Source organism: Borostomias antarcticus, assembly GCF_949987555.1.
Source record: "Borostomias antarcticus genome assembly, chromosome: 4".
NCBI lineage: Eukaryota > Metazoa > Chordata > Actinopteri > Stomiiformes > Stomiidae > Borostomias > Borostomias antarcticus.
Window position 1 is genome coordinate 36140656 of NC_140237.1, and position 12500 is coordinate 36153155.

The 12500-nt window shown below is 49.4% G+C and overlaps 1 protein-coding gene across 3 annotated transcripts in view; it reads left to right on the top strand.

The window, feature by feature from the left end:
- nae1 (nedd8 activating enzyme E1 subunit 1) overlaps positions 1 to 12500 on the top strand; it is a 23864-nt gene that overhangs the window by 7360 nt on the left and 4004 nt on the right. For all 3 annotated transcript variants that reach the window (XR_014630390.1, XM_084436697.1, XM_084436696.1), the window contains exons 8-14: positions 1 to 95; positions 2915 to 2977; positions 6032 to 6095; positions 6215 to 6306; positions 8091 to 8150; positions 8940 to 9073; positions 12427 to 12500. The exon at positions 1 to 95 is cut by the window's left edge and continues 15 nt beyond it; the exon at positions 12427 to 12500 is cut by the window's right edge and continues 2 nt beyond it. Coding sequence is in view for 2 of the 3 variants with exons in the window: in XM_084436697.1 (XP_084292823.1) it covers positions 1 to 95; positions 2915 to 2977; positions 6032 to 6095; positions 6215 to 6306; positions 8091 to 8150; positions 8940 to 9073; positions 12427 to 12500 (582 nt within the window). In the remaining variant the exon portion in view is untranslated. The remainder of the gene's footprint in view (positions 96 to 2914; positions 2978 to 6031; positions 6096 to 6214; positions 6307 to 8090; positions 8151 to 8939; positions 9074 to 12426) is intronic.

Consider the following 12500-nt stretch of genomic DNA (forward strand, 5'->3'; position numbering starts at 1 on the left):
CGGACAGCGCCCTGGAGGACCTGCGGCTGGACCGGCCCTTCGCCCAGCTCAGCGCCCACATCCAGAACTACCAGCTCCACAGCATGGACAAGAAGGTAGGGGTGTGGGCATTACAGTCCATTTGATTTATATAGCACACGTTCATACAAGCAAATGTAGCACAGTGCTTGACAGAATAAATAAAAACAGTTTATTAGTAAATGGTATAAAAAATAAGAAAATAAAGCAGGATGGCTAATATACAGTATGAGAGAGAGAGAAAAGAGAGAGAATGGAAAATAAACAGTAAAAAATGTAACAATTTAGAATAAAAAATTACAATTATTTAATTAAAACACAGGTATAACTACATGATAAAAGCGAGATTAAAAAGGTACGTTTTAAGATCTTGCTTAAAAGTTCCCAGTTTCGGCCATTACTAGGTTTTCTGACAGGGTGTTCCAGAGGCTGGGGGGGAGATCTGAAGGCTGGTCCCCGTGTCTCCTGGTCCTGTCTCCTGGTCCTGTCTCCCCATGTCTCCTGGTCCTGTCTCCCCATGTCTCCTGGTCCTGTCTCCTGGTCCTGTCTCCCCATGTCTCCTGGTCCTGTCTCCCCATGTCTCCTGGTCCTGTCTCCCCATGTCTCCTGGTCCTGTCTCCCCATGTCTCCTGGTCCTGTCTCCCCATGTCTCCTGGTCCTGTCTCCTGGTCCTGTCTCCCCGTGTCTCCTGGTCCTGTCTCCCCCTGTCTCCTGGTCCTGTCTCCTGGTCCTGTCTCCCCATGTCTCCTGGTCCTGTCTCCTGGTCCTGTCTCCCCATGTCTCCTGGTCCTGCCTCCTGGTCCTGTCTCCCCGTGTCTCCTGGTCCTGTCTCCCCATGTCTCCTGGTCCTGCCTCCTGGTCCTGTCTCCCCGTGTCTCCTGGTCCTGACTCCCCATGTCTCCTGGTCCTGTCTCCCCATGTCTCCTGGTCCTGTCTCCCCATGTCTCCTGGTCCTGTCTCCCCATGTCTCCTGGTCCTGTCTCCTGGTCCTGTCTCCCCATGTCTCCTGGTCCTGTCTCCCCATGTCTCCTGGTCCTGTCTCCCCATGTCTCCTGGTCCTGTCTCCTGGTCCTGTCTCCTGGTCCTGTCTCCCCATGTCTCCTGGTCCTGGCTCCAGCGCCAGAGCACCTCAGGGACCTACTTGGTGTATATCGTAGAAGCATGTCTGACATGTATTCAGGTGCATGACTTTGGAATGCTTTGTAAACTAATAAAATAATATTAAAATCTATTCTCAAAGTGACCTGTAACCAGTGTAGTGATTGTAAGACTGGTGTGGTGTGAGCCCTCCTGGTCCTAGTGAGGACACGTGCTGCCTGGTGTGGTGTGAGCCCTCCTGGTCTGAGTGAGGACACGTGCTGCAGCATGGTGTTGACTAGGAGAGTGTTACAGTCATCCAACTTGCTACTGCATGCAATAGTCTTCCAGTGTCAGCCTGGGAGAGAAAGGGTTTCACCTTAGCCATGTTTCTCAGGTGATGATACGGTGTGTGTGTGTGTGTGTGTGTGTGTGTGTGTGTGTGTGTGTGTGTGTGTGTGTGTGTTGTATTGTGTTGTACCCTTGAAAAATGTGTGAAAAAGAAATGTATGCCGCTGGTCCATGAATGTAATTGTGATTGTATTTTGACTGCACCTTTAGTATCTGTGTCCTTGTATGTAATTTTCTCTATGTGGACATAAATAAGTTGTTAAAATGTGTCTTACATTCCTGCAGCGTCTAGTTCCCTCTCTCTCTCCCAGCTGCCCATAGTTTGTTTGTTTGTTTATTAGGATCTCTTTTAGCCATCGGCTAGTCTTCCAAGAGTCCTCAACTAAAACATACAGTACAATACATACAATGTATACAATAATGCAGAAAATACTAGTTAGTAGAAAATACTACAATTCATAAATAGAATTCAAGAATAAATAAGAAAAGAAAGAAACATGATAGTGAATACAATAATAACAGTAAAATACAATAGTTCAAAAACACAGCTACTTACGAAATCACACATCTAAAATTATTGTAACAAAAGATTGTAAAATTGTTCTCAAAAGAAGTTCAAAGAAGGAAAATACAGCACTATGGTCAGTGCAATGAATTCCACATGATCACCATCCTATATATAAAAGTCCGTCTGCCCATTTCCGTCTGTATCCTTGGTTGGGTGAATTTGTCCTTCAGTCTATTCCGCGTATTAACTGCATGTAGATTTCTAATCCGTTTTAGTTTATTGAATATATCTGCAGGTGTCTTAAGGGCAATAATTTGTTTGAAAAGTGCTAATGACTGCTCTGAAATGAGTTGATTAACTGTTGGCCACCCTAGTGTGGCATGGAGCTCCCTCACCTCCATCTCAAAGCCACATCGCAGAACCCTCCTGGCAGCCTTATTTAGGGAGATCTGAAGTCTGTTTCTGTCTGCAAGGGTTGCATTTCCCCACACTGTACAGCAGTAACTCATTTGACCATATATTAAGCTGTGTGATATTTCTTTGAGCAACCTTCTGGGCAGATGAGTTGCAATTCGTCCAATCATACTTGCTGCTCCCTCTACCTTCTTGGAGAGATGGGTTAGATGATTAGTCCAAGACAAGTTGTTTTGAACTGTTACTCCCAATAATCTTGTCTCTGTGACCTCTGCAATTTGGACTTCATCAATTAATAACCTAAGTGACTGCAATTTACGCCTCTTCCTTGAAGTACATATCAACATGGTTTTTGTTTTATTTTTGTTTAATACAAGCTTATTTAGAGTCACCCAGTTTATGATAGATTTCACATCCGTCTGGAGGTGCTCCTGTACATCATTTACAGTCTCCCCTATTGCTGTGACAGTCATGTCATCAGCATACATGCATGCATCTGTCTTGCTAGCAACATAGTGATGTTGTTCTTCTGCTCCGTCCCTGCAGGACCACAGCCACACACCCTGGATCATCGTCGTGGCCAAATACATGGAGACGTGGCTCAGAGAGGTACACACACACACACACACACACACACACAGATAGGACTAATACCTGGAAGGGCTTCCCTCAAGTTGACTGAGGTTCTGAAGTCAAGCAGTGTTTTTTTTTGCTCCACTGTCAAGATGCGCTGGTCTGCTAAGACCACTCACCTGCCTTGTGATTTATACAGGACAGACCCCTCACCTGCCTGGTGATTTATACAGGACAGACCACTCACCTGCCTGGTGATTCATACAGGACAGACCCCTCACCTGCCTGGTGATTTATACAGGACAGACCACTCACCTGCCTGGTGATTCATACAGGACAGACCACTCACCTGCCTGGTGATTTATACAGGACAGACCACTCACCTGCCTGGTGATTCATACAGGACAGACCCCTCACCTGCCTGGTGATTTATACAGGACAGACCACTCACCTGGTGATTCATACAGGACAGACCCCTCACCTGCCTGGTGATTTATACAGGACAGACCACTCACCTGCCTTGTGATTTATACAGGACAGACCACTCACCTGCCTTGTGATTTATACAGGACAGACCACTCACCTGCCTTGTGATTCATACAGTACAGACCCCTCACCTGCCTGGTGATTTATACAGGACAGACGACTCACCTGCCTTGTGATTCATACAGTACAGACCACTCACCTGCCTTGTGATTCATACAGGACAGACCACTCACCTGCCTGGTGATTTATACAGGACAGACCACTCACCTGCCTTGTGATTTATACAGGACAGACCACTCACCTGCCTTGTGATTTATACAGGACAGACCAGTCACCTGCCTTGTGATTTATACAGGACAGACCACTCACCTGCCTTGTGATTCATACAGGACAGACCACTCACCTGCCTGGTGATTTATACAGGACAGACCCCTCACCTGCCTGGTGATTTATACAGGACAGACCACTCACCTGCCTGGTGATTTATACAGGACAGACCCCTCACCTGCCTTGTGATTCATACAGGACAGACCACTCACCTGCCTGGTGATTCATACAGGACAGACCCCTCACCTGCCTTGTGATTCATACAGGACAGACCACTCACCTGCCTGGTGATTTATACAGGACAGACCACTCACCTGCCTTGTGATTTATACAGGACAGACCACTCACCTGCCTGGTGATTTATATAGGACAGACCACTCACCTGCCTTGTGATTTATACAGGACAGACCACTCACCTGCCTTGTGATTCATACAGGACAGACCACTCACCTGCCTGGTGATTTATACAGGACAGACCCCTCACCTGCCTGGTGATTTATACAGGACAGACCACTCACCTGCCTGGTGATTTATACAGGACAGACCCCTCACCTGCCTTGTGATTCATACAGGACAGACCACTCACCTGCCTTGTGATTTATACAGGACAGACCCCTCACCTGCCTTGTGATTCATACAGGACAGACCACTCACCTGCCTGGTGATTCATACAGGACAGGCCAATCCTTCATTTTAGACCTAGACTATAACTGTAGCTATCTGTTGTGCAGTAAAAGGAGACTTGAGACTGATATAGCGGAGGGAAGAAGGCAGGGTAGCGGAGGGAAGAAGGCAGGGTAGCAGAGGGAAGAAGGCAGGGTAGCAGAGGGAAGAAGGCAGGGTAGCGGAGGGAAGAAGGCAGGGTAGCGGAGGGAAGAAGGCAGGGTAGCGGAGGGAAGAAGGCAGGGTAGCGGAGGGAAGAAGGCAGGGTAGCGGAGGGAAGAAGGCAGGGTAGCGGAGGGAAGAAGGCAGGGTAGCGGAGGGAAGAAGGCAGGGTAGCGGAGGGAAGAAGGCAGGGTAGCGGAGGGAAGAAGGCAGGGTAGCGGAGGGAAGAAGGCAGGGTAGCGGAGGGAAGAAGGCAGGGTAGCGGAGGGAAGAAGGCAGGGTAGCGGAGGGAAGAAGGCAGGGTAGCGGAGGGAAGAAGGCAGGGTAGCGGAGGGAAGAAGGCAGGGTAGCGGAGGGAAGAAGGCAGGGTAGCGGAGGGAAGAAGGCAGGGTAGCGGAGGGAAGAAGGCAGGGTAGCGGAGGGAAGAAGGCAGGGTAGCGGAGGGAAGAAGGCAGGGTAGCGGAGGGAAGAAGGCAGGGTAGCGGAGGGAAGAAGGCAGGGTAGCGGAGGGAAGAAGGCAGGGTAGCGGAGGGAGGAAGGCAGGGTAGCGGAGGGAAGAAGGCAGGGTAGCGGAGGGAAGAAGGCAGGGTAGCGGAGGGAGGAAGGCAGGGTAGCGGAGGGAAGAAGGCAGGGTAGCGGAGGGAAGAAGGCAGGGTAGCGGAGGGAAGAAGGCAGGGTAGCGGAGGGAAGAAGGCAGGGTAGCGGAGGGAAGAAGGCAGGGTAGCGGAGGGAAGAAGGCAGGGTAGCGGAGGGAAGAAGGCAGGGTAGCGGAGGGAGGAAGGCAGGGTAGCGGAGGGAAGAAGGCAGGGTAGCGGAGGGAAGAAGGCAGGGTAGCGGAGGGAAGAAGGCAGGGTAGCGGAGGGAAGAAGGCAGGGTAGCGGAGGGAGGAAGGCAGGGTAGCGGAGGGAAGAAGGCAGGGTAGCGGAGGGAAGAAGGCAGGGTAGCGGAGGGAGGAAGGCAGGGTAGCGGAGGGAAGAAGGCAGGGTAGCGGAGGGAAGAAGGCAGGGTAGCGGAGGGAAGAAGGCAGGGAATCCTTCTCCCCTCTGCTGTGCATCTATTCTACTGTGAGCCAGCAATTTATGTGCATTTTTCAAATGGAATATCACAACATGAAACTGCTTTCCTAGATCAATCTTATTGTATTAACTAAGATATCCGCTGGATTTTTTTTTTTCTTCCCATAAAAAGATTGAGCTCTAACGTCAGCGAAACGGCTTCAGTGAAGCCAAAACATGTCCTTGTTGACTGCTGCCCAACACATGAGCCTATTCACACACGCTTTCAAATGCGCAGCTGAGGAGACTATCGTCAAATCGCCCAACCCTAATGTAGGCTACGGGAAACGCAGCATAACGTACTAACGAGGTAGGGTTGTAGAGAGGTAGGACTTTAGAGAGGTAGTACTAACGAGGTAGGGTTGTAGACTCTCTAAACTTGCTTTGTTTTTGACAGAACAATGGTCAGCTACCGAAGAACTACAAGGAGAAGGAGGCCTTCAGGCAGCTCATACGACAAGGTTGGTCCAGTTAGCATGTCCTCTTCTGCGTTCCACCACACTGCTACTAACCTGCCGTCTGGGTCCCACAGCAGATACCTGGCTCGGATGTTCTAGGCTCACATCCCTGTGTTCCACAGGGATCCTGAAAAAGGAGAACGGAGTTCCTGAGGACGAGGAGAACTTTGAGGAGGCCATCAAGAACGTCAACACAGCACTCAACCCCACCAAGGTGATCAATGGCTTTGTTCACACGGCAGTGAAATGTGACCCAAATCCGATATTATTTTTTTTATCTACATGCGAATTCAGGTCTGATTTTTTCATGACCATCTGAACAGCGCAAGTCACATGAAATCAGATTTTTTGAAATCCAACCTGGGTCTCTTTCAGAGGTGGTATTATATCAACCTGGGTCTCTTTCAGACGTGGTATTATATCAACCTGGGTCTCTTTCAGAGGTGGTATTATATCAACCTGGGTCTCTTTCAGAGGTGGTATTATATCAACCTGGGTCTCTTTCAGAGGTGGTATTATATCGGATACATGTCTGATGTTTTGCAACGCGCCCGCCGTCAGAACATGGTGACTTGCAAATTCGTGAAGCGTTCCACTGTGGTGTGCTTGTGCGGCCTACTGCACGTCACCAGACGATCCTCATCCTTCTTCTCGTTACCATTTGCTCATACCATCGCCGGCTTCCACTGCACAAATACTTGAAAATCAACCCGTAGTAAAGGCTAACTTCAGTTGTGGTTAACGTTACTTCCGTAAACAGTGCGCTGCGCGTGACGTCCTGATGTCTTTGTTATTGTTCTTCTGCGCATGCGGGTGTGTTCAGGGCCGAGGGCTGTTCACACGGGAGACAAATATAGGTTACATTTAAAAAGTAATGTGAACAGCTAAACAAAAAAATCGGATCTGTGTAAAAAATGGGAATTGAGCACCTGCCGTGTGAACTAATGCCGTGTTCCAGGCAACTCGTAACCCGGGTTTTTCCAACCTTCTACATGTGAAAATGCACTGGAATGGCAGTCAAACCCGTAACTTCCCACCCGTGAACTCGTACCAGATCGATGTTCTCCCAGTTGCGCTCTCTGACATCACACAGCCCTCTAAGCAAGATGGCAGCCCCTATGGGTACGGCGACAAAGTTAACTTTAGGGCAACGTAAAGTAAATTTGTACGTTGTAATCAAAATAATACAAACGATTATGAACTACAATCCGTTATGTGTATGTAATGATGCCCAAATATGTTGACGACAAGAGATGGCTAGTGCTAGCTAGCGCTAGCTAGCTAACGTTAAGGTAAACCTGAACTTGACCATGCAAACGGCGAAATGTCGATGATGTCAATAAATAAAATTATGTAACGTTTAGCTTGCCAGCTTTGGCAGTGTGCCAGATCTCAAGCTTTTGCCATATTGGCTTGTTTACACTTATCCAGAATTCCCCACACACAGACAGTTTGCCTGGAACGCTATGAAGTCGTGAGTTGTGACTTGAAGTCACAACTACAGTATGAAGTCATATCTGGAACGCGGCATGAGCCAACGAGGCCCACATGACCCCTGATCTAAGCCTCTCTGACACCATGGCTGCATTCCAAACCAGATTCTGCCTACTAAACACCTATATAGCCCAGCCACTCCACTTCAGACAGGAGCAACACAAGTGCCTGCAGTCAGCCAATCACGTCAATCACGTAGGTGTCATCTGTTGTACCTGGAACATGAGAACAGACACAAAGAAAACAACACTACATGTAACAATATATTGGGACATAATAAATATTTTTCTGGCATACTAAATAGTATGGAAGTATGTGATTTGGTATGCAGCCCATCTTCATTGTAGATGCTTATTCAGCCCAGGACTTGTGCTCTATGTCTGGACTCTCCCTGCTGTCTGGAGCTTCCCAGGGTTAAGCCCTGCTTATACTTCCTGCTTACGCAAGGGTCCAGTTTAGGTTCAGGGTTGGGATCTGGACTGACTGCTCTCCCTCTGTCTGCAGCTGCCCGCTGCTCTGGAAGACTTCTTCAATGCCGAAGGGTGCAACAACCTCACATCCCAGGTGAGGTCACCATCTCTGAGCATTGACCTGCCCTCCAAGATCAGCTGGAGGTTAACTGGGGTTCTGCTTAACAAAGGAGGTTCACCGAGAATGATTGTTTATCTGTGTGCGTGTGTGTGTGAGCCTGTGTGAGCCTGTGTGAGCCTGTGTGTGCGTGTGTGTGTGTGAGCCTGTGCGTGCGCGTGCGTGCGTGCGTGCGTGCGTGTGTGTGTGTGTGTGTGTGTGTGAGCCTGTGTGTGCGTGCGTGTGTGTGTGTGCGTGCGCGTGCGTGCGTGTGTGTGTGTGTGTGAGCCTGTGTGTGTGTGTGTGTGTGTGTGTGTGTGTGTGTGAGCCTGTGTGTGTGCGTGCGTGCATGTGTGCCTGTGTGTGCGTGCGTGTGCGTGTGTGTGTGTGTGAGCCTGTGTGTGTGTGTGTGTGTGCGTGCGCGTGCGTGCGTGCGTGTGTGTGTGTGTGTGTGCATGTGCGCGTGTGTGTGTGTGTGCGTGTGTGTGTGTGCGTGTGTGTGTGTGTGTGTGAGCCTGTGTGTGCGTGCGTGCATGTGCGTGTGTGTGTGCGTGTGTGTGCGTGTGCGTGCGTGCATGTGCGCGTGTGTGTGTGTGTGTGTGTGTGTGTGTCAGACCCCTGTGTTCTGGGTGCTGGTGCGGGCGCTGAAGCAGTTTGTTGTGTGTGTGTGTGTGTGTGTGTGTGTGTGTGTGTGTGTGTCAGACCCCTGTGTTCTGGGTGCTGGTGCGGGCGCTGAAGCAGTTTGTTGTGTGTGTGTGTGTGTGTGTGTGTGTGTGTGTGTGTCAGACCCCTGTGTTCTGGGTGCTGGTGCGGGCGCTGAAGCAGTTTGTTGAGGAGGAGGGAGGCGGCCTGCTGCCCCTGAGGGGATCCATCCCTGACATGATCTCTGACTCCCAGAGCTTCATCACACTGCAGAACGTGTAAGGACCTCCTCCACACACACACACACACACTCACACACACACACACACACACACACACACTCACACTCACACACACACACACACTCACACACACACACTCACACACACACACACACACACACACACTCACACTCACACTCACACATACACTCACACATACACGCACACACACACACACACACACACACACACTCACACACACACACACAGGCTCACACACACACACACACACACACACACACACACACACAGGCTCACACACACACACACACACACGCACGCACACACAGGCTCACACACACACACACACACACACACACTCACACATACACTCACAGACACACTCTCACGCACACACACACTCTCTCACAGACATACATACACTCACTCACACACTAAGCTAGGAGGTAGGAGATGAGCTAGGAGGTAGGAGATGAGCTAGGAGGTAGGAGATGAGCTAGGAGGTAGGAGATGAGCTAGGAGGTAGGAGATGAGCTAGGAGGTGGGAGATGAGCTAGGAGGTAGGAGATGAGCTAGGAGGTAGGAGATGAGCTAGGAGGTGGGAGATGAGCGAAGGCTTAATGAAATTACCAGATCCAGATGGCATGTGGCCGATCATGTGACCCTAACCCTAACCTTGTTACTGGATCATGTGACCCCAACCCTAACCTTATTACTGGAACACAGACGTGGGCTGTTTGGTTCCAGCATGAGTGTTTTTTTGTGCTGAGACCATCATGTCGCTGCTGTGTCGTGTGACATGTGGCGTGTTGTAACAGGTTGTCTCCACTCTCCTTCAGTCTGTTTCACACAGACTCCTCATCAATGCTTCTCTTGTATCAGGATGCTTTCCCTCCGCTTTCTAGACTGCCAGAGTCACCCCCCTCCTAAAGAAACCATCTCTCGACGACTCTGACGTCAAAAACTACAGACCGGTTTCCCTTCTACCCTTTCTTTCGAAAACACTTGAACGTGCTATCTTTAACCAATTACCTTTGTATCTCCACCAGAGCAACCTCCTGGACCCCCAGTCCAGGTTCCAGGTTGGCCACTCAACAGAAACTGCCCTTCTTATAATGACAGTTACTCCATGCCGCAAGAGCGAACTCTCTCTCCTCTGTCCTGATACTCCTCGACCTGTCAGCAGCATTTGATCCAGTAGACCACCAGATCCTCCTCTCCACCCTTGAGGAGAAAGGCATCGATGGCTCTGCACGCTCCCTGTTTGCATCCTACCTGACGGGCCGCTCCTACCAGGTGACATGGAGAGGGTCGATGTCGGAACCAAATAGTCTGACTATGGGGGTTCCACAAGGGCCTGTCCTGGGTCCTCTACTTTTTCCCCCTTACAGTACATCTCTGGGCTCTGTCATTCGCTCGCATGGCTTCTCCTATCACTGCTATGCCGATGACACCCAACTGGTCCTGTCATTTCCCCCTTCTGACACACAAGTGGAGGCACGCATAGCTGGGTGCTTGGCTGACATCTTGGGGTGGATGGCGACACACCACCTCAAGCTCAATCTGGACAAGACTGAGCTGCTGTTCCTCCCGGGGAAGGGCTGCCCACACCGGGACCTGGCCGTCACCATTGAAGACACAGTGGTAACGCCGACTCAGACTGCGAGGAATCTGGGTGCGCCCCCGGACGACCAACTGTCGTTCTCCACACATATCACATCCGTCACACGCTCCTGCAGATTCCTTCTCTACAACATCAGGAGGATTCGCCCTTTCCTCACTGATGAAACGGCGCAGGTGCTCATCCAGGCCCTGGTCATCTCCCACCTGGACTATTGCAACTCCCTCCTTGCTGAGGCCCCAGCGTCAGCCATTAAACCTCTGGAACTTGTCCAGAAAGCTGCTGCTCGCCTGGTGTTCAACCACCCCAAGTTCTCCCACACAACTTCCCTTCATTCTCTACACTGGCTCCCTGGAGCAACTCGCATCCAGTTTAAAGGTCTGGTACTAGCCTACAGGGCAATGAAAGGAACAGCTCCCTCCTACCTCCAAGCCATGGTCAAGCCCTACCAAGCTTATTATAGTCAACAAAAACTAACAAAAAAAACGAAAACTAGGTGTGAAAAAAACATTTTAGTTAACTGGAATAAAAATAAAAACTAGGCTTTAGAAAAAAATGATAACTAACTAAAACGGTATTGTGTGTTTACAAAACTAACAAAAATAAACTAGAATTATAGAGAAAATGTCCTTAGTTTTAGTCTTTTTCAGTGCGTACATAAGCCTAGTATTTTGGGTGGATATGAAATCTATCCTCCATTTTTTCTTTAGCTGTGCCCCTGCGCAGAAGTAACCTGACGGTTACTGATAGATGGTTTGTTTCACACGGAGTGAAACAACGTGAGCTCACAAAATCAGGACACTTTCATGAGGCTAGCGCAGAAGAAAAAAAACTAAATCTAATACTGAAACTAATAAAAACTCAATTAAAACTAAGCATTTTCCACAAAAAAACTAAACTCAACTAGCAAACCTGATTTAAAAACTAATTAAAACTAAACTGAAATTGAACACAAAAAGTTAAAACGATATAAAAATAAAAACTAATGAAAAAAGCAAAACTATTATAACCTTGAGCCCTACACCCCCTCCCAACCACTACACTCTGCTACCTCGGGGCGACTGGTTGCCCCGTCACTCCCGACGCCCCTACAGTCGATCATCAGGGTGACAGCTCTTCTCTGTCCTGACCCCACGGTCACAGCTCTTCTCTGTCCTGACCCCACGGTCACGGCTCTTCTCTGTCCTGACCCCACGGTCACGGCTCTTCTCTGTCCTGACCCCACGGTCACAGCTCTTCTCTGTCCTGACCCCACGGTCACGGCTCTTCTCTGTCCTGGCCCCACGGTGGTGGCTCTTTGTCCTGACCCCACGGTGGTGGAATGAACTGACGTCAGGACAGTCGCTGCCCATCTTTCGCTGGAGGCTCAAAACTCACTTCAAGAAGTACTACCAGGATCCTCCCTCTTAAGAAGTACTACCAGGATCCTCCCTCTTAAGTACTACCAGGATCCTCCCTCTTAAGAAATACTACCAGGATCCTCCCTCTTAAGAAATACTACCAGGATCCTCCCTCTTAAGAAGTACTACCAGGATCCTCCCTCTTAAGCACCTATTGTATTTTTAGATTGCTATTCTTGCACTTTGCTTTCAGCACTAGATTATACTCTTAGTCACTTGTTTAGAAAGGAGATGCACTTGTGAGTTCTGGCAAGTAGTAGTCCATTGGCTCTTCCTATGTTAAATGCAATTATTGTAAGTTGCTTTGGATAAAAGCTTTGTCTAAATGGCTGTAATGTAAATGTAATGTAACCCGGCCGTGTGTCCAGTTACAGGGAGAAGGCCCTGCAGGACACAACCATGGTGGCCAGACACGTTGAGACCCTGCTACAGACCCTGGGGA